At 40.3% G+C, this 20520-nt stretch overlaps 2 protein-coding genes across 2 annotated transcripts in view; one reads left to right on the plus strand and one right to left on the minus strand.

Annotated features, from left to right (window-relative positions):
- Positions 1–483: 483 nt before the first annotated feature.
- Positions 484–20513, minus strand: IMPA2 (inositol monophosphatase 2). Its single transcript, XM_419118.7, has 8 exons — positions 20328–20513; positions 15454–15587; positions 10974–11078; positions 9583–9628; positions 7073–7181; positions 3580–3688; positions 3277–3428; positions 484–2468 (listed from the first exon to the last, which is right to left on the minus strand). The coding sequence occupies exons 1-8, from the start codon at positions 20433–20435 to the stop codon at positions 2353–2355; spliced, it is 879 nt and encodes a 292-aa protein (XP_419118.1). The 5' UTR covers positions 20436–20513; the 3' UTR covers positions 484–2352.
- MPPE1 (metallophosphoesterase 1) overlaps positions 19342–20520 on the plus strand; it is a 34436-nt gene continuing 33257 nt past the window's right edge. Inside the window, exon 1 of the mRNA XM_046925093.1 lies at positions 19342–19597. The gene's annotated coding sequence lies outside the window, so the exon portion shown is untranslated. The remainder of the gene's footprint in view (positions 19598–20520) is intronic.

Below are 20520 nucleotides of genomic sequence, written 5' to 3' on the forward strand. Positions count from 1 at the left end.
GGGATGGCTGCTTCCCACACAGTGCTGCTGGAACTGTGGCCCAGCCCCACGCGAGGCATCAACACAAGAACTTGCAGCCAGTTTCCTGCCCCTCTCCCTTCCCTACCTTCGGGGCTCAGTTTAGCAAGTCGATCTTGTGTGCCATTTCAGTCGCCACCCAGGTGTCCCAGCTCGGCCTAGCTCTGGGAGCGGGTGGGTCAGGGCCTAGGGTTGTGCAGGCTGAGCTGCCAGGAGGCAAGAGGAGTTCCTCCCCTGGCAAGGAGGGGCCTGGTGGGGCCAAGCCTCTGCCATGCCTGATGCCTGCCAGTCTAAGCTTCCTTACACAGCTTATGGCATGAACATAGAACGAAGCTCCAGCAAAGCCCCTGCTGCTCCCAGGGCCCCTGTGTCTGAGTGCCCCAGGATCACAGTGGTGCTGGCAAACTCTGTACTGGCTTGTGCTTACAAACCGGGAGAAGGGCAAATAAGAGACAAGCGAGCCTATTAGTATTTATTATTTGTATTATAGCACCTCAGTGCCTAGTCACAGACAGAACTGCATCCTATGAGCACTGTGCAAACCCCAAATGAAAGTACTACAGTCCCTGCCCCGAGAGGCTTACAGCCTAAGTTTCCAGAGAGATGTGAGGAGATGGAGAGGTGAAAGGGAATGGTAACAGCACAATGACCACCGTGACAGCATTGTTCTGACGACAGGAAATATCCAAGTTCCTAAATGCTTTGTCGCACTGAGGCTTTCTTCACCTGGTCAATGCTTTGTATTTCTCATGGGGAAAAAAAGCATCAAGAAAATCCCAGAGAATTCACGTTATATTCAGTGAAAACAGTTTTCATTACAAGAAACACACGTAAGGTTATTTTTACAAATCACTGTTCAGTTTGTGTGTTTTAAGAAGGTATCTGAACACGTTTACAAAGTCTACGCATGCAGTGTAAAAAAGTTTTAAAAATTGTAACTGTTTCTTTTTGACTCATTCATGTATTTAATTTGCACTCTTGCAAAAAAGAGGTATCTTTTTATTCAACTTTTTAATAAAAAATTAGAAGTGATTTCATTTCAACCACAGCTGTTATGGACACTGTTGTATCTCCTCTGTGCCTGAGATATTAAAAATAACTTAAATAGAAACAGTCACTGTGGCATAATTAAAGCCAACGCTGGCTATAAGGACAGGGAACAAGTGGGTATTTAGGAAAAATATATAACTGATTTTACAGGTTCCTCTGATCAAAATCTGTGATTGCAACTTTGTGTGAGAAGGGCATGTGGTTCACAACGAACTTTTTTGCAAGCATATCTTAAGTGCATATTAAGAACTTCCCCATAAAGGGTGGAATCCTACCGTTCTTCTCCAAGTTTCACTAAAACCAATCCCTCTGTGACACTGCACTCTGCTACTGTGTGTCATGGTTAATACTGCAAATAACTCAGTGGAGTTCAATATCCCTGGTTTTAAATGTAATTATTCTACGGTACTAAGAGTTTGCAGGTTTCTTGTCGTGGCCTGCAGGGCATTATGATTTTTGCCCATGAAAAAGGATAAAAGGGAAGAAGAATTAGGTGGACAGTTTATAAAATCATTAACCATTTTTCATGATCAGCCCTGTTCTCAGCTATTTGGTTAGCCCCCACTGATGACACGTAAATAACATACGCTCTGCATCTGAATAAAACTTTCAGTATTAACTTTCTTCTATGCATTCTCTAAATCGCCGTAAACATCCAAGATATCCATATATATATATGCACATAGACATGCACGTGAATGTCTGCATGTATCTATATGCATATGCATGTCTAGGTGTACCTATATACACAAACAGACATACACATATATATACATACACATATCTATGGATAATATAGCTATGACATAGTTAGGAAACAATAACGTCATTTTTATTGCATCCTTAAGTATCATAGAACAAGGGTATTATAGGCACACATCTTAACTACTCATCCTTACTACAGTCCTAAAAGCTCATTTACCTGAGATCTGCATCTGTAAAAATAAAGTTCAATTTTTAGCTGCATGTTACAAAAGACTAAATATCAGCCCCACAGATATGAAATTACAAGTTACTTTGAAACTAGAGCTACAAGTAAAATATGCTATCCTGTAAAAAAGATACTGCTGAAAGAGATAGATATTAAAAAGGATACATGATTCTTACAGGTTTAAAAATCTCTCTATGCCTTCCCACATTGAAATAAATTTATAAAAAATATTTGACACAGAAAATCTCCCCAGAAAGCATTCTGCTGAGATCACGTACCCTTTAAGCCACTCATCTTCCAAAAGTTACATAGTTCAGGAGAGCAGACTCCAGATTACAGGTACTTAATTTCCATCAGTTTTCATCATCCCGCCTGTAGTGAATAGTTTGTATTTCCTGAGCTATGAACATCGCCATCTCTCTGGTGCCCGCAGCAATCACTCGGCAGGACATGAGATCCAGAGGTCCCCCTGAGGACAAGAGGGTTAATGAGAACTGCCTTAGTGATATAAAAAGGCAATGTGTTCTGAAATATAAACCACGCTGTAATTACAAGGACAACCTAATTCAGGAGCTCCTGTCTTGAAATCTCTTGCACAAAAGTGATTTCAGAAATCTCTAGATACAGTGCCAAAGCATGCAACAGAAGTAGTGGATGTTTAGATTTCTTCAGTACCCAACAATCCAACAAAATGCAGTATTTCCTTCATTTAGTAATAGGAAGGAATAGGGCAAAAATTAGTTCCATCAGCACACCCTTCTTAATACACAGTATCTTTCCATGATATCAACATACTGGTCACCAGGAATCCATTACTCTCTGTCTTTATATGTGTACCATATAAATGAATAAAATAATCCAGAGGCTGCGCTGTCCTTTATGCCCTCTAGGAGTCCCTAGCCATATCTGTTCAGATGTGTACCTGAGAGTGCTTCTGTCTCAGAAGGCTGTCTGCTGAAATTGTCTGGAGTCTGAGCAAGTCTACCAAACTCGAGGGCTAGCTCTTTACAGTAAATCTGATGCTTTAAAGGAATTACAACAAGTCACTGAAATACAGTTTGACTCAGAAGACCTCTGATGTGATGAAACACCAGGCTGGAATTACATCACTGTGGTAAGAATAACTCAACAGAGTCTGATGGAGCGTGCAGATGTTCCTGCCAAACATTGCCAGAAGTGAGACTGAGCCACAGGAGGACTGTACTGAGGTGACACCAGGTGCCTGAAACAGCCACGTGATCCCCCAAAAGTTCATGAAACAGGAGTACTGCGCTCACCTGAAGTGTCTATCACAGTGCCACCTGCCTCTCTAATGATGACAGTAGCTGCTGCCAAGTCCCAGCAGTGTAACCCAAACTGGTAATACGCGTCGGCAGCACCAGACGCCAAATGGCACAGAGCCAGGGTGGAGCTTCCAATCACACGGACCCTGAGCACAGCAAGGAGACAAAGAGACACAAAGCAGAAAACGCCTTTGATTTCAATTTGCGTGTCAAGATTGAAAAAATATGCAACATACTTGATGTTTTTTTCATGACTTTGGGTCATAAATACGAGACACATACTGTAAGATATCTTACCCGTGTGCTTGGGCCTTGAGCAACCTCTCAATGTTACCAAGGAACAACTTCAAAGTTGCAGGGTCACGTTTTGGACCAATTTCTGTTAAAATTAAGGCCTTCGAGATATCTGCAATGGAGGTATTTGCTTTCATTAATTCAGTAGTTTCTTGGTAGCTTCTGGAAATTTGTTTGAATTAAATGCTAATGGACTCTTTACAGAAACACAATTTTCACCTCCCCACCCTTTTTTTCCACCCCAAACTCTAAGGTTAGGATAAGTGGCAACTTCACATAAAAAATTCAAGCAAGGCTATATTTCTGCTATCAAACGGTCTGATCTCAACACTTATTTTAAAAGAACAGGAGTATTAAAAACAAGAAAGCATTCTTAGATGTCATCTGTTTCCATACACTGTTTTATTTCATATACCTGTCAGCTTTTGGCAAATTCAACAACTTCGTCAGTCAACAAAAAACAATGCAGTTATCTAGTAATTATTAATGGCACTAAATTAATCGCATTTGAAAACAGAATGGCTCCTGAATAGGAAACTTCAATGTAATTTGTTAATAAATTATAAGCACTTGGGGATACACTAAGATGAATGAAACATTTCTACTTAAAACCGCCATCATCCAGTAACAGCTCCCTTTTGTTAGGGCTTTTTTCAAAGACTGAAAACATCTTATGACTGAAAAACCTTCCCATTACCATAAACAAAAACAGTATTTTACTAAATAATACTAATAAATGAAAGCTGCATTTGTATTGTGTTCAGCAAAGACCATGCCAGTCTCTGCCAGGTGACGATGTTAGCTCTGTGTACAGCCAAGACTCACGGTGACTTGCAAAGTGTTGAAGTAGCCCTCCTGTGAGAGCTGAGTGTTGCTGGTATATAGCAAGCAGATGCCAATTTAGGTGGAGGTGGTTGATCAAGTGTCAAGCGTTCCTACTTCTGCTGTGCCAGCTGAACTCAGAGGTTTAGCTGCAGATTACTTACTAACCAGGCTGTGCCCAAACGTCAGGTGTGACCTTTATCCCACATTAAAGGCCAGACATTCATTCACTTACGGCATCTCCACCTGGTTATTACAGCCAATTGCATAAATTAAAGTTCTTAGCAGAAGTAGCAAGATTTTCAAAAGCAAATTAGGATGGAGCGAGACATCACTTAATTAAACCAGCTACCAATGAATTTAGTATTGCAAAGGAACATGATGGATGAAAGCAATGTGGTAAGTGGTTGGTGAGTAGCAGGTATGTAATTAGATTGAAAGTTAAAGGATATCACAAAGCTGAAGTGTAGGAACAGATTTAGCAAACACTTTTTAAACTACTGCATTAAAATAGAGGAACGCTGATCCAGACACACTGCAGAGTGTTCTCTGTTTAGCCACAACTGAAAACTCGGGATAGTGAAAGCAATCTGCTGTATATGTTTTTGTACAACACACCCAACTTATAATTACAGAATATTTAATGCATGCCTCATTACTAAAATGCACCAAGCATTCAAACTGCACCAGTCACAGATAGGTAGATAGGCTGTAACTAAGACAGATTTTCTTTTGGGTTATTAAGTATATTTCTGATGAATAAATAGATTTCTCCAATTTTCTTCAAGGCTACAGCCAGGTAGAAATTGGATAAAGTGACTTTAAACAAAGTAGAGGGGAGGTTGCTGCTTAGGAAAAAGGAGCTGGCTGATCACAAAACCCAATGAGGTTTCAGGTATTCAAGGTACAAGAGCAAATTTACTTACTGCTCCTCATTCTGGTATAACAGATTTAACAGTGGTAGGGACACATTTATGAGGAAAAAAAACCAATTGTCTTGATGATAGAAGGTTAAGAAAAGAAAATACACTTACAATATTAGTACATGTAAGGCCAGATCTGTATCTAAGTGTGAGAAGAAAGTGAAACTCAAGGTCAGAGGGAAGATGGATCCTTCATTTACATGTATCCTGACTGCCTGGACTCCCAAACCAGACCTCCACAAAATCTGTCATTGACAAAGATTATCGCCCATATTGTAATTTGAAATGATTAAACCTGAACAATGAATGTAGCGTAGATCAATATTACACAATGCTATACAAGTAATCACATTTCCTGAAAACAAAAAGCATGAAGCAACATGACAGCCTACGAATCCAACATGTCATGCATTGGCGAATGCTACTTGAATTCCAGCTGTAGGTACATACACGCTCTTTTCCAGCCTTGGTTTATTTCACTGAAGCCACAGTCCTTATTGGAAAACAACTGTGACTGTATACACTTAAAACATCAACAGAAGTGAGACTAAAGAAGGTCCATCTTCACTGATGAAAGTGCCCACCACCAAATGATGTCTCTCAGAACAAAGGAAAATTCCAAAGCATTTGAAAGAGCAGAAGGCTTGCTTCCCTGGCTGTGTTCTACACTCCTACACAGACTGGAAGCCCAGAGAAAGAACAAAAGCGGCATGTGCCAAAATTACTCCTTACTTAACTGGAGACCACACATTTTTGTCTGCAAAAGTGAGTGAGGCCTTTCTGAGAGTGGCTCAGCCAGCCCGTCCAAGAGTACCCCTAACTCTTCCTTAGCCTGTCCCAGAGCAGGCTCTTATGGATTATGAGATATTCAAGCACTGACAAAAGTGTGTGCATAATAAAGGATTAAAAATTTGACTGCCACTGACTTTACAATTTGCTCCATTTCTCCAAATAGGCAGACCCTGGCTCACAATTTCACAAAAGTTTTGATGTAGGGTCTTCCTTGAGGCACTACAACGCATCTGTTCTTTAAAATTCTAGAACTTACTGTGTGGCTGATTGAAATCTCTTTTGGGGGTGAAATTCTAACCACCTCCCACGTACGATGTTGTACATTTTTGGCACATGTTGGCTTCTGTCTAATAACTGAATGTTATAAGGAAACTTCTCTATAAATTTGTTTACTGTTGATTTACCAGTAACACAATTCCATTAAAGCGTTAAGTGTTGCTAGTCATTTGTTTGTTAAAATACTCCTCATACAGAAAAGCAAGCTGTTAAAGAACCCCTATGAAGCATGCACCCTGTAGTTCACTGGTAACATGTATATCTACAGACATAATACACTTTATGACATACAAGTTTATCGGAATAAAAAGTGAATGACAGTCATCAAAGTACAGTGAATTTGATTCACCATTCCCATTGCATCTTGCTCATAAACAGTGATGCCAGTGTACAGCTGGAATGAAACTGGTGAATCTATTAATTCTTCCTCATTTTAAACAATGGTTATAAATCAAAATAACATAGGATTATTCAAGTAGTTCACATTCAGCTGTCTATTTTAAAAAGAAAGTGAGGAAAATAGTGATTTTTGAGAAAAAAAATCAAACACATAACAAAATTATCATGCAGAAGAAATACCTTCCATCAGGATAATGATGTTCATTATCCTAATGATGATTTGCAACAACTCTGAAACAAAATTAACATATTCCTTTTAGAGTTCTAACAAAATCTAGACCAACCTGTCTCTTTTGATACCTGAAGCCTTTTGTCATTACAAAATGCCCCTTGACCTCTTCTACCAGTGTATAATCGTTCTTCAGTGCAGTGGTAAATTACACCAAATTCAAGCTTTAAGATTTTGAAAAGGAAAGAAATGAATGCAACTCAAATTACTCATCATAAATATAAACAACTACTAATGGCAGAAAGATCAGCAATATTTTAATTGGTACAGGTAATCAAAGATTATACTGATGCTAATAAACTGGAATAATTTTACTATTACTGTGATATTTGAGATATAGGTCATATAAAATTCAGTTTACAAAGAGAAGTTAATGCAATCTGTTCACGACCTTTTAAACTCTTACTTACAGCTTATTTGCGTTCACATTACAATAGATTAAATGCTAAGCTGATTTCAAATTCAATAAAATGTTTCTACTGAAAATAAGCAAAAGTTCTCTACAGCCAGATTCTGAAAGCTTTGTTTTTTTCACTGGTGAACAGTTATGCCTAGAAGAAGTCCATTAACTTTGGCCGGACCCTAAAAATTTGCAACCCCAAATACACAGACATGATCAGTCAGGCATACAAACTCAGAAGTCAGGGTACACAGTTTACTAACAATAGATACTTTTATTTGCATTTCACCTTTCATGGGCATTTAATTTGCCTGCCTTTTGAACCAAAGTAGTACCCTCCAGTCGCTTTTTCAAATGTCTCTCTACAAAATTGTTTCCTTTTAACAAAAAAGAGAGAATCTCATGAAATCACGAGACTCCAAGAGGGGTTCGAAGAAAAATATCAAATATTCTTTGTCAAATCTCTCAGCGAAGGCTTGAGAGTGACACTGGGTTCTTTGTGGGAATATCACTTCACCAATGAGAAGAGGGTCCCAATTTGAACCTTGATTTAAACCCAATGCATTTAATTATTTAATATTATTTAATAGATTTCATCAAAAGATCTTGAAGTACTTTACAGACTTAAGTGATCAGCTCCTAAAATCAACCCTAGATAAGTACTACTAGCTACGTACTACTTAGAGGTGGACAGATACACAAGCACTAAGTGACTTGCCCAAGGTCACAGGAGTTGGTAACAAGATCAAGAAAAGATCTCAGATGTTCTAGACCACAAATCTTTTCCTGCTGCCCTCCTCCATTCAGAGTGAGTAATCTCTGGTCCCTCCTCAGGGATAATTCAAAGGGAATAGTCTATAGTCTGTCCTTGCTCCTTACCCTGAGCTCCCATGTAAACCAAAGAACTTTTTTTTTTTTTTTGAGGGACACTATTAATATACTCTTCCCTGAAGACATCTGCAAGAATTTCTTCAGTACTGTTCAAGGCTTACATTCAGGCTAGTTCCCCTGTGTGTACTTTGGCTTCTTTTCAGCTTACTCGTTTTTTCTGTTTTTCCCATTTGTTTACTGAGGGAGTTTTAACATCATTCTTTATTTTTGTTTCAGCTTTGTTTAGTTTACGTAACCCAAAATATGCAGCATCAAAATCACGATGGTGTTCTAGAAAACATAAATATTAGAGAAAACTGTCTGGTAACAATACACAGTATTCAAAAGGACCTCTGGGAATGAATAAACTTCAGAAAAGTATGGAAGTGTTTCTTCACAGCTGCCATGTTTGAAAAGTCTAACCAGAGAAGTACACAACATTATTCTGTTGGAATCCATAAGCGCTGCTAGAACATCTGAAAACCATGTTATTATTGCAAAGAATTCTTGCTGACTTCAGTTACAGCTATATATATATTTGAGATTGTGGATTTAGGCTGGAAGAAGTAGATTTCTTGGGGATTTGAATAGCTATTTCTTCAGCTTATGTCAAACTGTAAAATGGCAACATCTGGAGAAGTGCCACTAGCATGAATGAGTACGTGGTTGGACCAGATGATCTTAGTGGTCTTTCCAACCTTTTCCATGATCGATTCCATGATCTAGGAAACTTGAAAAGGACAACAAATATGAAGGCTAGGTACTTTTTTCTTTGCCTGCAATTAAGCTCTCATGAGGGAAATCCAGTCATTTTACTGCATTATGAAAACCTCAAAGGCAGATTAAGTGACCTAGGCCCATAATTTTGTGCTCTTCAAAGAAAGCAGTTACAAATTGCCTTATAGTAGCAGTTAATGTTCACAGATACTGCTAGCAGGAAAGAAGCAATCATAATCAACAGAAAAACACTGGGAGATATGGTTAAATTATGAATATATTTAACTTATCAGGTTTTTGCCTTACAAAACCTTCCTTACACCAGCACTTCCTTTTTAGTCACATAAATCCTGTAGCATTCATAATGATTTATAAGAATTTTCCTGTAAATGCCAGTTTGCATAAGCGAAATTTTGCAAGACTGGAATTTTAATCTAGGAGAGTATGACCAAATGCATTTAAAAAGCATGGGAAAGCCTGAGTAATGGCAGAATTATTTTCTATTTTTTAAGTTCCCACTTGGTTTTGAGGCTTTTAACCAAATCTCAGGTATCCATCCTAAAGAACATACTTCATACCTCTTTGTTAACAGCAAATCCAATGCTCACTGCCACTGTTGGAAATCTGTGAAAAACAAGAAATGAAGTATTACTGATGAAAGTTCTCTCAACTTCACACTTACGTAGCTCACTTAAGCAACAAAATCCCACCTGGAGCTCCATACCAAAAAAAGCTTTGGTATTATGCTATTTCTTCTTTGTCAGTCTAAGATACAGATCAGTTTAAAAATTGATTTAATATTTGAAAACACAAGAGGTAAATACTTAAAGATATCAGGATCTTTAAATGTGCTGCATATTTTAATAATATTTTTGCTTTAGTGTAATTGAATTGTCCAGTGCTTTTATAATAGGTCATTGGTTTTTAAGAGCACATTTTTTTCCAGTGAACTGAGAAGGTGAGATAGCAATTAAGTTGCAAGGAGATACCTTCTGCTGACATCAGCATAAGGAGAAACCTGTTCCTCTACCCTCTCTTTTGCCAAAGTGATGGTCACATACTTAATTTACTCCTTTTAAGTAAGTACTATTGTTTTTTAAACAATGAAATAAATTTATTCATTCAAACATATTTCAAAAAGGGTTATGAAGATCCAGAAAATATTGCTAGAAAGAAAAAACTTCACTTAGTTGCATCAAACAGCAGCACGTGACCTCCCCTTCCTTCCCCACTTGAATTCTATACAATGAAAGCAGAAGTCAGGGAAATGCTTTTTTTTCCCCCTCAAATTATAACTACGGTTACATTAAACTACTAACTATAAAGCAGAACATAATTCAGTTTCTTAAGTAGAAGTATTATGAACAATCATAGGTTTACAACTCCTAATGCTCAAATGATGAAGAAAAACTTTTGTGTTTTTGCAAAAATGATCCCTAGGTTTCTTATTTTTACAGAGCAGTACAACAGGAGATTAAAACCACCATCTACATTCAGCCTAGTTTTCCTCTAAGTACAGCCTAGTTTTCATATGCCATGACTGTATTTCCCAGGAAAAATGAAGCACTTGTATTTGAAAGGGAGAACACACACCATTATGAAAAGGAATGCATAGCAACCACATACAGAGTAAGGCCAAATGTCATCATAGTACAGCCTTGTTTCTTTGGTTCAGCTCAAGTCTCTACATGTTAATGTGTGGTATATATAAAGGAGCTGTGAGTCAAGAGCTTCTAGGTCATTAAGCAATCAGAAGAAATATTATCTTACCTTTAGACAACAGTACAGTGCTCTCTCCAGCACAAACACACACTCCCATAGATAAAGCATAAAACGACAGAGGGATGACTCCTACTTATGTACCACAGGAACAAATTTACCACAGTAAAATGCCTTCAAGAAGAAGGGAGGATTTGTAAGCAGCTGCATTTTGTCATTTTATGTGTTTCTCACTCCACCGTCTACTTACCTATGTACAAAATTGCAGGTTCCATCGACAGGGTCAATAATCCAGGTAGGACTGTCAGTGAGGACACATTTTGAACCAGCAGCAGTGGATTCTTCTGCAATAAACCTGCATTTAATAGGGAATAAAATAAGAGTCTCAGAAAACTTGCTCAAATACGTGATTCAGTAAGTTTAACTCCATCTTCCTGTCTTTTGAAGAAGTATTTAGTTTATAAATACATACAAATGTTATACACATATGCTCATATAGATATATATATATAATTCATATATCCATGTATACGGACGTTTCTTTTTTTCATTGGAGAATGGGAAACTTTCACATAAACTTTAAATGAGTTCTCGACTTCATAGCATACTATTTCACATGGCAAAAAAGAACTCCATTCACATTCATCTTCTTAATACACTATTAAAAAAGTAATGAAAATTAATGTAGAAATGGATCTGAATTGGCACTCCTGGACCACTAAAGGAGGTTTCTCTGTAGAATGTAGTTTTATGGTTGAGGTCTGTCTCTTGCAGTAAGTAATATAAACTGCAAAATGTAGCTGTCTCTCACTGCAGTTAAATTCAGTCAGCAGGAAGTAATGAACTCCTAAAACTCCACAACCTCACTCCTATTAGAATTTTTTTAAAGCAGTCAGAATCAGGAAATTAAAAGGTTTACACAGTTGAACTTTCTTCTTCCCATGACCCAGAGAAAATACAATTTTTTTTTTTTTTTGTATGCACAAGGCACACATTGAAATTTGAGCTCATCTTCTTTTCTCATTTCTTTCATATCAATGCTTTTATTTTAATCTTTCTTCCCTGGGAAATGTACATCCAGTTCTGGAGTATTTCCTGCTGACCTTAATTATCCTTGCTCTCCCATAAACTGCTCAGTGCCTGTTTTTTTTAAGAGCTGTGCAGGTTGCTACTCTCACAGATCTGAATGTGGTTCTATATATACACAATGTGTAGAATTGGACTGCTAGCACTAAATCTCACTTTTGGTTTCACACTTGCCACATAACGTTGCAAGAATGAGCTTAAAACATCCTGCAGATGGTACAGATGGAAAGTTCTTGAATTTTCCAAGTGTTATTTTGCCTTTTCCTCAGCAGAAAGGGACTATTTTGATGGCATTATGGACCCCCAGCTGATATAAGAATGGAAGCAGCAAGTGTTTGTTGCTATTTCAATCTCCATTAAAGAGAGCAGCTGAGGGATACTTTAAGTGTTAGTGTGCAACTAGAAAGTCAGAAAAGACTTGAACAAGTGTTCTCTGTCAAACACAGCACATTACAGATTTCTTGCTCTATATATTCCATTATTTTGTCTCACTGATGTTTTTTCCTTTCAAAAATCTTGTAATTAACCCATACCAAAAGCTCAGGCAGCGCTCCTGGCTGCAAGTGAGACCCATCTTCCTGCAAATGGACTGTGTGGTAGCTGGTCCTATATAATCCACAAATCATGCCTCTGTTTCCACCTCTGCCAGATCCTTCATTGTAGCCAGTCGAAAGGAAGGTGAAATGGGACTCTTTTGAAAAACGAGTATTTCTGTAAGGTGCTTTACCCTCACGTATCTGGGGGACGAATCTGTCCCTTCCCCTACAGTGGGCTATGATGTTGCAGTCCTGATGTACAAAGCTCTAACACGAAGCCAGGGTACAGCAGTGTCACTGCTAGGTAATCATGTCCAAGGTCGGTTTTCCAAAATGGCTGCAGGACAAAGTAGGTGCACACTTCATGAAATTTTTGCTAGCAGGTAAAATAAGCCAGTTGCTGCTATGCAATACTGGGTATTGTGATCGTTCCTAAAGGCTAACATCAGATGTATTGCTCCAGAGATCTGTGTCCCGTAAAAACTTACAAACAGAGCAAAATATTCAGGCTGAAGTCCTAAATTCCAAATGTTAGGCATAGTTTAAGAAGTGGGAAGGGTAACCGTGTTAATACAGCAGTTAATTTAACATGCCAGCCTTTCAGCTCTTTTGACCTCTCTTCAAATCTGGATTAAAGTTTTCTCCCACGGAAAATGAGTCTGGTAATTTTATCCTAGCCTTAGTGGACATCTGTTCACGCCTCAAAGCCACTGTGAAATTCAGTGCTGGAACAGCAGGGAAGCTGTAGCACAACCCAAAGGACAGAAGGGGCAATATCCATTGGAACACTGAAGGTTCAAACCAGGGCTGCCCCTCCCCTGTCCCCTTATGGGGTCCGAGGGCAAAATGCTGGCAGCCAGGGTTGGATGTCAGCCCCCCTTATGCCCGAGTTCTGACTGGAATGGCTCCAGGATTAAGGCCACAACTGACACCAAAGATGACAGCTTGTGTAACAATAACACAGGCAAATGACACAGTAACATTTTTTCAGCCAGCAGTCCATGATATTCTGGCTCTGCCTATCTGTGCCATGAAGATCAACCAGAAAAAAAAACCTTCAGGGAATATCTCCTTGGAGCATTTCAGAGTGCCAGAGAGAGGGAGAGCAAAGAAGAAAACTTGGTTAAAGCATAAATGAGAAGGATACGTGTCCCTTGGCTAAGCAGAGACAAGAAGAAAAAGATATAGGACGGAATCACATTTTTAACAGGTTTTCCTAACACTTCTCTACTCCTGAGTACGTTTCCAACATCTTAGGATGTATCATTGCCACAGCATAAATGGTATAGATTCCAACAAGATCTCTTCTAGGTTTTTTAACTCCCAGGATATATTTCTAGAGTCAGAAAACATAAGAATCAAGATAACATAAGGGAAGGAGAAACAAGAGAAACTTCCATTGATGCTTTCAACAGCTGGATTAGGGAAAGACTGAACGCAGTTTAAGTGATCTTTTGATGTTTTCACTGTACTTCAATTTAAACCTCGATTCCTTCTGTGGATTCCTCATTGCCAGTATCTAAATTTAGTCTTCTAAATCTAGTTTTAATCTACTGTTTAATCTAGAAGCATTCGCCGTCTGAACAAACTCCAAACAAAAACAACAACCACTATCAGCAAAAATGAACTGTCTTGAAGAAACTGCAATTCCTTTATTTGCCTACAGCAATCCCTTTATTTGCTTCTGAACTCAGAAGAATGCTGCACAGAGTTAGTAAAAGTTAGAAATTTTTCCGTTTCTTGGTCTATGTTGACCTTCTAACTTTTGTTTCCATTATGAGTAACTCGAGTGCTTCTGTTGATTCCAATTTCATGCAAAATGTGTATGTTTTATGTTCTCTGCCAGGCTGTTCAAGGAAAAAAGAAACAACAAACAGTGCAGAGGAGAAGAGAACACTGCCAGAAACAGTAGATGGAATATTACAGAAATAATAGGCTTGTAAAGCCTGGCACTCTCTGGAGAATCGCAGCCAAGAACCACACATTTGTGCTGTACAGTACTGTTTCAATATGTGATCACATACACCATGTATTCAGAAAGCCATATTTAGTATATAATGTTCTTTCTACTCATTCTTTTTATTCTTCTTGTTATTTTCTTACAACAGCAGAGCCGACAAGCAGGTTAGTAGCTGAACCCTCTATATTCTCATCTTTGTTGATTTCTGCACAGTGCTAGAGTGCAAGGCTCTTTTCCATTAGAGATGTACCCAGTTAGAAGGAAGTCATGTAGTAATTAAGCGATACATAGGCTCTGCAGGCAGATGGATTTTATCCCCGTGCAGCAAAGTTAACTGTGAAAATCAATTGCAGCGTCTCTGCATCAAGCCAAACCTGACCAAGTAGTACAAAGCTGCCTTCTCATCTCTGCATGTGCTAGGAGGAGGCATTTTCAACCCGATCTTAGTCATTCCAGAGGAGTCAACGATCTGATTATCTTTAAAACTTTGGGTTGAAACCCCATAAAATAATGTATGCCTTGTTAATTTAAACACATTAAGTGATGGTGATAAACAGCCCTGCTTCTCACTGGTTTTAGGACTCTACACAACAAGCACAAGATTAACGTGCTTAAATACCTTAATTGTCCTGATCTACCAAATGCTTACGTATGATGGTAAAAGAAAGTGATGGAAACTTCTGCAGGAGGGGATCTTTCCTATCATTAATTTCAGCTATATTGTAAAACATTTTATTTAGAATAATCTTCAGAAAATAAGAGATTAGAATTCCAAAGATCATGGAGATTCATATGAAAACTACATACACAGTGTCCTCATCGGAGAAATACCAGTATTAAGTATAGCCCAAGAAGTGAAGAAACAAGCATTTTAAGACAAGCAAGTCATGACAGAAATGTTAGGAAATACAGGCTGCTCAGTACTGGGCAGTGGTAGCACTTTAAAAAAGAATCCCACGAATGTACCCACCATAATATATAAGAGGTAGATAAAACCGAAAGAAGCTGCTACGAGTTAGGAAAAATTAATGTTTACCAATGACAATCTGACTCCCAAGGATAGAATTTTAAAATTCCCTTTAAACGCTTGTCAGATAAACAGCTTCTGTAGGAAAAAATGGTCATTCGTTGTTTTCTTCTACACTTACCTGTGGGAGGGAAATTTCTCTTTCAGAACAGAAATAATCAAATTCTCCACAAAATGATCAGTCTCAGTCACAAGATCTGCTGCAGACGTCTTCGTGGACACTTGTTTTTCCTCTGTTAGAGCTTTCCTAATAATCTGAAAGAGAAGTTCATAAATCAGTCTTCATTGCCATTCATTCGGTGGACAGTAACGTAATGTAATTACTAACAAAATTATAGCTAATCTTGAAAGACAATCACAGGTCTAATCCCACCAGAACCTATTCTAGCTCTTCTGAGTAAAAATCTTTTGGAGACCAGGAGCAGTCTTTGGGAACATGGCATTTGCAGGAACCTCTCTCGGCAGCTCAGAAAGCGATTAAGAATGGGATTCATAGAAGGATGATGGCTGTCACTGTGATTTAGGAAATTACAGACAACACACGTAAGACTAGAACCTTGAGGGCCATAAATTTTCACAGAAGGACATTTTTCCTTAACTATATATATACTTACAAGGCCAATAACTCACTGCTCTCTTACCTTAAGAAACATACAGTACAGCAAACTCCACCATTTTCTTTTTCCAACAAAGACACATAATATTTAATTTTTCTTATACGTAAGACTGTTTGAATGCCCAAGTGCTGACCACCCGTTAGTCCCAAAGAATTGCTGTGTACATAACAAAAACAAAGATTTAGGCTTCTCTTCAGATATGGAACCAATGATCTAACTCGGGAAAAATCTTAATCTCCTTTTAAAGGGTTTTACTGCTATAAGCTCAGAATTAAATCACATCAGTTGCAAATGCACGTATGAGAACACAGTCAATAAAAATGTTCCCTCAATTTTCCCATTTTCTTTCTCTCTTTTTTTCCCCCCTTAACCTCTTCATTAAAAAAATGCATATATATGTGGGGGGGAGGGGGTGGGGGAGTAGGATGGTAATGGTAATGGTAGGATGGTTTTGCTCAACTAGCAAAAGGAGCTGCCTTATTTTTTAACCAGTGACAATTATAAACTCTTTGGCATTAGGAAAACCGAAGCAAAGCAAAGATTAAGCACTGTTTATTTCTACACAATTATATTCAATGAAAAACAGCACCAAGAAGACCAATATCCCACGTCCCTTCTACGACACTGATTTGTTTAGTTACATTTCCATGGCTCAAAGTATTTTAAAGCTACCTAAAGAGAAGCGTTTTAGGACCAAACAAAACAGTTCTGCTTGTATTATGTACAGGAAAGTAAACCGGGAGCTCCTTAATGTCACCCTCAGCTCTTGGGTTTTGTAGTCTAAAATACCACATGTGAAGGAGCTTCAGATGGTTCTGACACGTAACTGACTTTGCCGACTGCTGCTTTAGCATGGACTTGGCAAATGGACTAATGTTTCTGCTTCATGAGCTGTAAAGCCTTAATTCTAACTATTTATCCAAACTGATGAAGACAGATTTGAACATTTTGCTTCAAACTCTTGCTGACGTTCATTACCGTGCACCAAAATATTTTATTTATTTAAATTCTCTCAATGCCATGCATGGTTTTTCTCAGTGCTTTAACCACCCCACTGTAGAAGCACCACTTTAAGAAAGCCCTCAGGCTGCTCTTCAGTCCAAAGCAAAATCCAAAGTGCTGCAACTGTCTCAGCTGTGTTGTGCAACCTCCCTAAAAAACCTGCTATGCTCACGCTTTTTATTTTCATCACTCCTCTTTTCTTTTATATTGCCTGTGAGTAAATGTGTTGCTGGACTCTGCTGTTGTTAGCACCTTGCAAATATTAAGGGTCTGGAGCACAATCCTTATGGGGGGGGAGCAGCTGAGAGAACAGGGATTGTTCAGTCTGGAGAAAAGGAGGCTCAGGGGAGACCTTACTGCTCTCTACAATGACCTGAAAGGAGGTTGTGGCCACTTTTCCCAGGTTACAGTGATAGGATGAGAGAGAATGGCCTTAAGTTGCGCTAGGGGAGGTTCAGGTTGGATATCTGGAAAAAATTCTACTCCGAAAGAGTGGTGAGGCAGTGGCACAGGCTGCCCAGGGAGGTGGGGGGAGAGCGTACGGTCACCGTCTCTGGACACGTTCAAGAATGGTGTGGATGTGGCACTGAGGAACGTGGTTAGTGGGCATGGTGCGATGGGCTGATGGTTGAACTAAGTCCTCTTAGAGGTCGTTTCCAACCTTAATGATTCCACGATTAAATCATGCAGCAGAGAATGGAAAGGACAGAGGGCCCAAATGCCTTCTGAAGCACACCTGCCAGGACAACCACCTACACAGAGGTGCTCGCATTGCGTATCTTGTCTCACTGTTCTGTTTATACTCACCACACTCTTCTGGGAGCTCCAAGACAGACTGACTTGCTTGCAATTCTGTCCTGAAATATCTGCTCGCGGGTAAAACCAAACGTCTAGATTGAAAGTATAACTACCTGCATTTAATTTAGGAAATAACCATCTGTTTTGCTAGAAAAATCTATGCTTCACAGAAAATAGCCTAAAAGCAAGCACAGGGAAGAAATCTGATTTTCTCACCCTTCTTTTGATCTTTGTGCAAATGTACTGACTTTGGGGAAATTTCTCCAGTTGTAATTGCAGAGAGCTGTGCAAATATTACCCAGCGCTCAGAATAGCATCAGGGGTACAGAAACTGGTTGCATTTGCTTCTCTTTAGCAGCAAGTCACTGTAAGCCGACAGGTGCACTTCTCACAAGTGTAGCAAAAAGAGTTTACTCACAAAAAAAGCAGAAGAGAAGGCTGAAAAAATCCAGTTGTGTGTGGCATAAGCGTGGATTAGACATAAGTTTAATGCAGGCCAATTACAGACATTACAAAACCTTGGCTACTCTCTTTATGAAATATCCATTTGTATTAAAGGAATGCCTATTACATTTCATAAGAATAATGGAACTTAGTAACAGGATGGGAAACAGAAACAATAACTTCAGCCTGCCAATGGAAGTTACTCCAACATCACTTCTGAAGCATATTCAGGCAATCATTTATTTATTGGCCTTTACAGCTTAGAAAGAAGTTTTCCAGAGCCTTGAAAGAAGATATATTTTACTTACACTCATGGACAATATAAACCCAACAGTCATGTAAGCAAAAAAGAGGAGACCAGGAAACCACCTTGCTGGTTGACTTCTCAAAACCCCAAATCCTGACTTGCATGCCTTTCTTTGGGTTGACCTCTATGTCACGACTCTCAAAGAGGCTTTCTAACTAGAAACCTTCCTAACCTGCATTGGATTGGAGAAAATGAGGGCCTCAAAAGAAAGGCTGAAATGGCAAAACTGCATGCAGAGATGGATGGAGACAGCATTGAGTTCTGGGGAAACAGTGCAATCAGATCTCTAGTGAGAGGCAGAGATGTGAGGGACAGGAAGAGAAACAAAAGAAAAAGAATGTGCCTCCTGGAATTGACTGGTGGTCAAAATAAAACTCAACTGCATTCATTTTCAAAAAAATAGTAAATTTAGCCCATAAAATCTAAGTTACACTCCACTTTGCATCCTTATCTCTAATTTCTTTTGCGAGTAGCAGGAAGTGGAAAGGCACTTTAATAATACACTGTCCTGCCAGTTGCAAGGTAGCAGCACTGAAGTGCAAATGAAAATGATGTAGACATCAACTGCTGTGATCTTCCAGATCTTCTGGCTATTCCCAGAATTTGGTATTTTGAGAAATAAGGTGCGGAGGCTTGAGCAAGCCATGAGAAGCTCTCTTGTGAAATGGCTGGCAGAACCAGCTGCTGGGGAACTCCCCTCAGATCCTGTGAGAGCACAGCCTGTCATCCTGATTTGGATCACCCATTTACTCCTTGTGCTACTAAAACAAGTCTCCTCTCCCCTGGCATTCTGTTCATGCGCGCATGTGTGTTTTGTGAGCGGGAAAACGTGTTTAACGACACATGCTAAGGAAGCATTACAGGTCCTGGCCTCAAGATGAAAATGGAGCTCCTTAAATAACAGTGTGCAGGTACGACATACAGCAGAATGGAAGCAGAAGAGAAATGCACGCTGCTGAGCTTCGTCTTCTACCCAGTTTCTCCTCTGAGCACTTCTACGACCCCGCTTCTGGGCTCTGTTAGAGCCGGGGAAATTCTGCTGCGGCACACAGCTCTGTAAGAGCCAGGGAAGAGTGACACACAGGGCCTCTCCCGAGGTGAGTGACTGCCTGTTGTAACGAAAAATAGCAAAGCCTCTGCTGGACTGCCCTGGCCAGTGAGTTTCAATCCCTCTGAGGACCGCTGAGCACCGCTACAACAGAAAGATGCAATCTCTCCGGCACAGCTATTGTTTTTCTGCACGGAAGCTGCTCAAACCCAAATGGTGGTACAGCAGTGCACGGCAGTGTGTGTAAGCACACAGCAGCACGCAGCCTCAGCTGTGCGTACATTCAGCCTTAGCATCGCACCGTGCTCCGAAATGCCACAGCCGCAGAATAAGTGCTTGGCGTACGACTGGAAAAGTTACTAAAGCGGCAAATCTTCTTCTTTTTCTTTTTTTTTCCTCTCTTTTTTTTTTTTTGTCTTTCAAATACGTACAAGTGCTGGGAGCTACGCGCGCTGCCCGCTCCTCAGGGCCGCCCCGGCTGCTCGCAGCCCGAGGTGACCGCGCACGGCCGCGGGGCCGAGAGAGCTCCGACAGCGCCCGCCGAGCGCCCACACGGCCCTCCCTCACCCCGCACCCCTACCTCCGGCTCTTCCTTTTTTAACGCTTAACCCAAAAAGCGCACCTCCGCCGCCGCCCGGGAAGGATGCTCCGGCAGTGGAGCAGCCTGGCCCTCCCAGCCGCCCATTCCCGGCCCTTCCCGGCCCCGTCCCACCGCGACGAAGCCCCGCGGGTGGGCAGCGCTCCTCGCGCTGCAGGGGGCGGCGGGGGACGGCCCTCACCTGCCCGGCACGGAGCGCCAGCTGCACCGCCACCTCCGCGCACTCCTTCCAGGGGTCTCCTCCGCCCGCCGCCCCCTCCTCTTCCTCCTCCTCCCCGCGGGGCTTCATCGCGGCGGCGGCGGCTCCGTTGCCCGGGGAGGGCCGGGGGCCGGGTGCCCGCCGAGGAGCGGTGCGGAGGAGGAGGGCGGGCGGG

The sequence above is a fragment of the Gallus gallus genome, chromosome 2 (assembly GCF_016699485.2).
Source record: "Gallus gallus isolate bGalGal1 chromosome 2, bGalGal1.mat.broiler.GRCg7b, whole genome shotgun sequence".
Classification (NCBI taxonomy): Eukaryota; Metazoa; Chordata; class Aves; order Galliformes; family Phasianidae; genus Gallus; species Gallus gallus.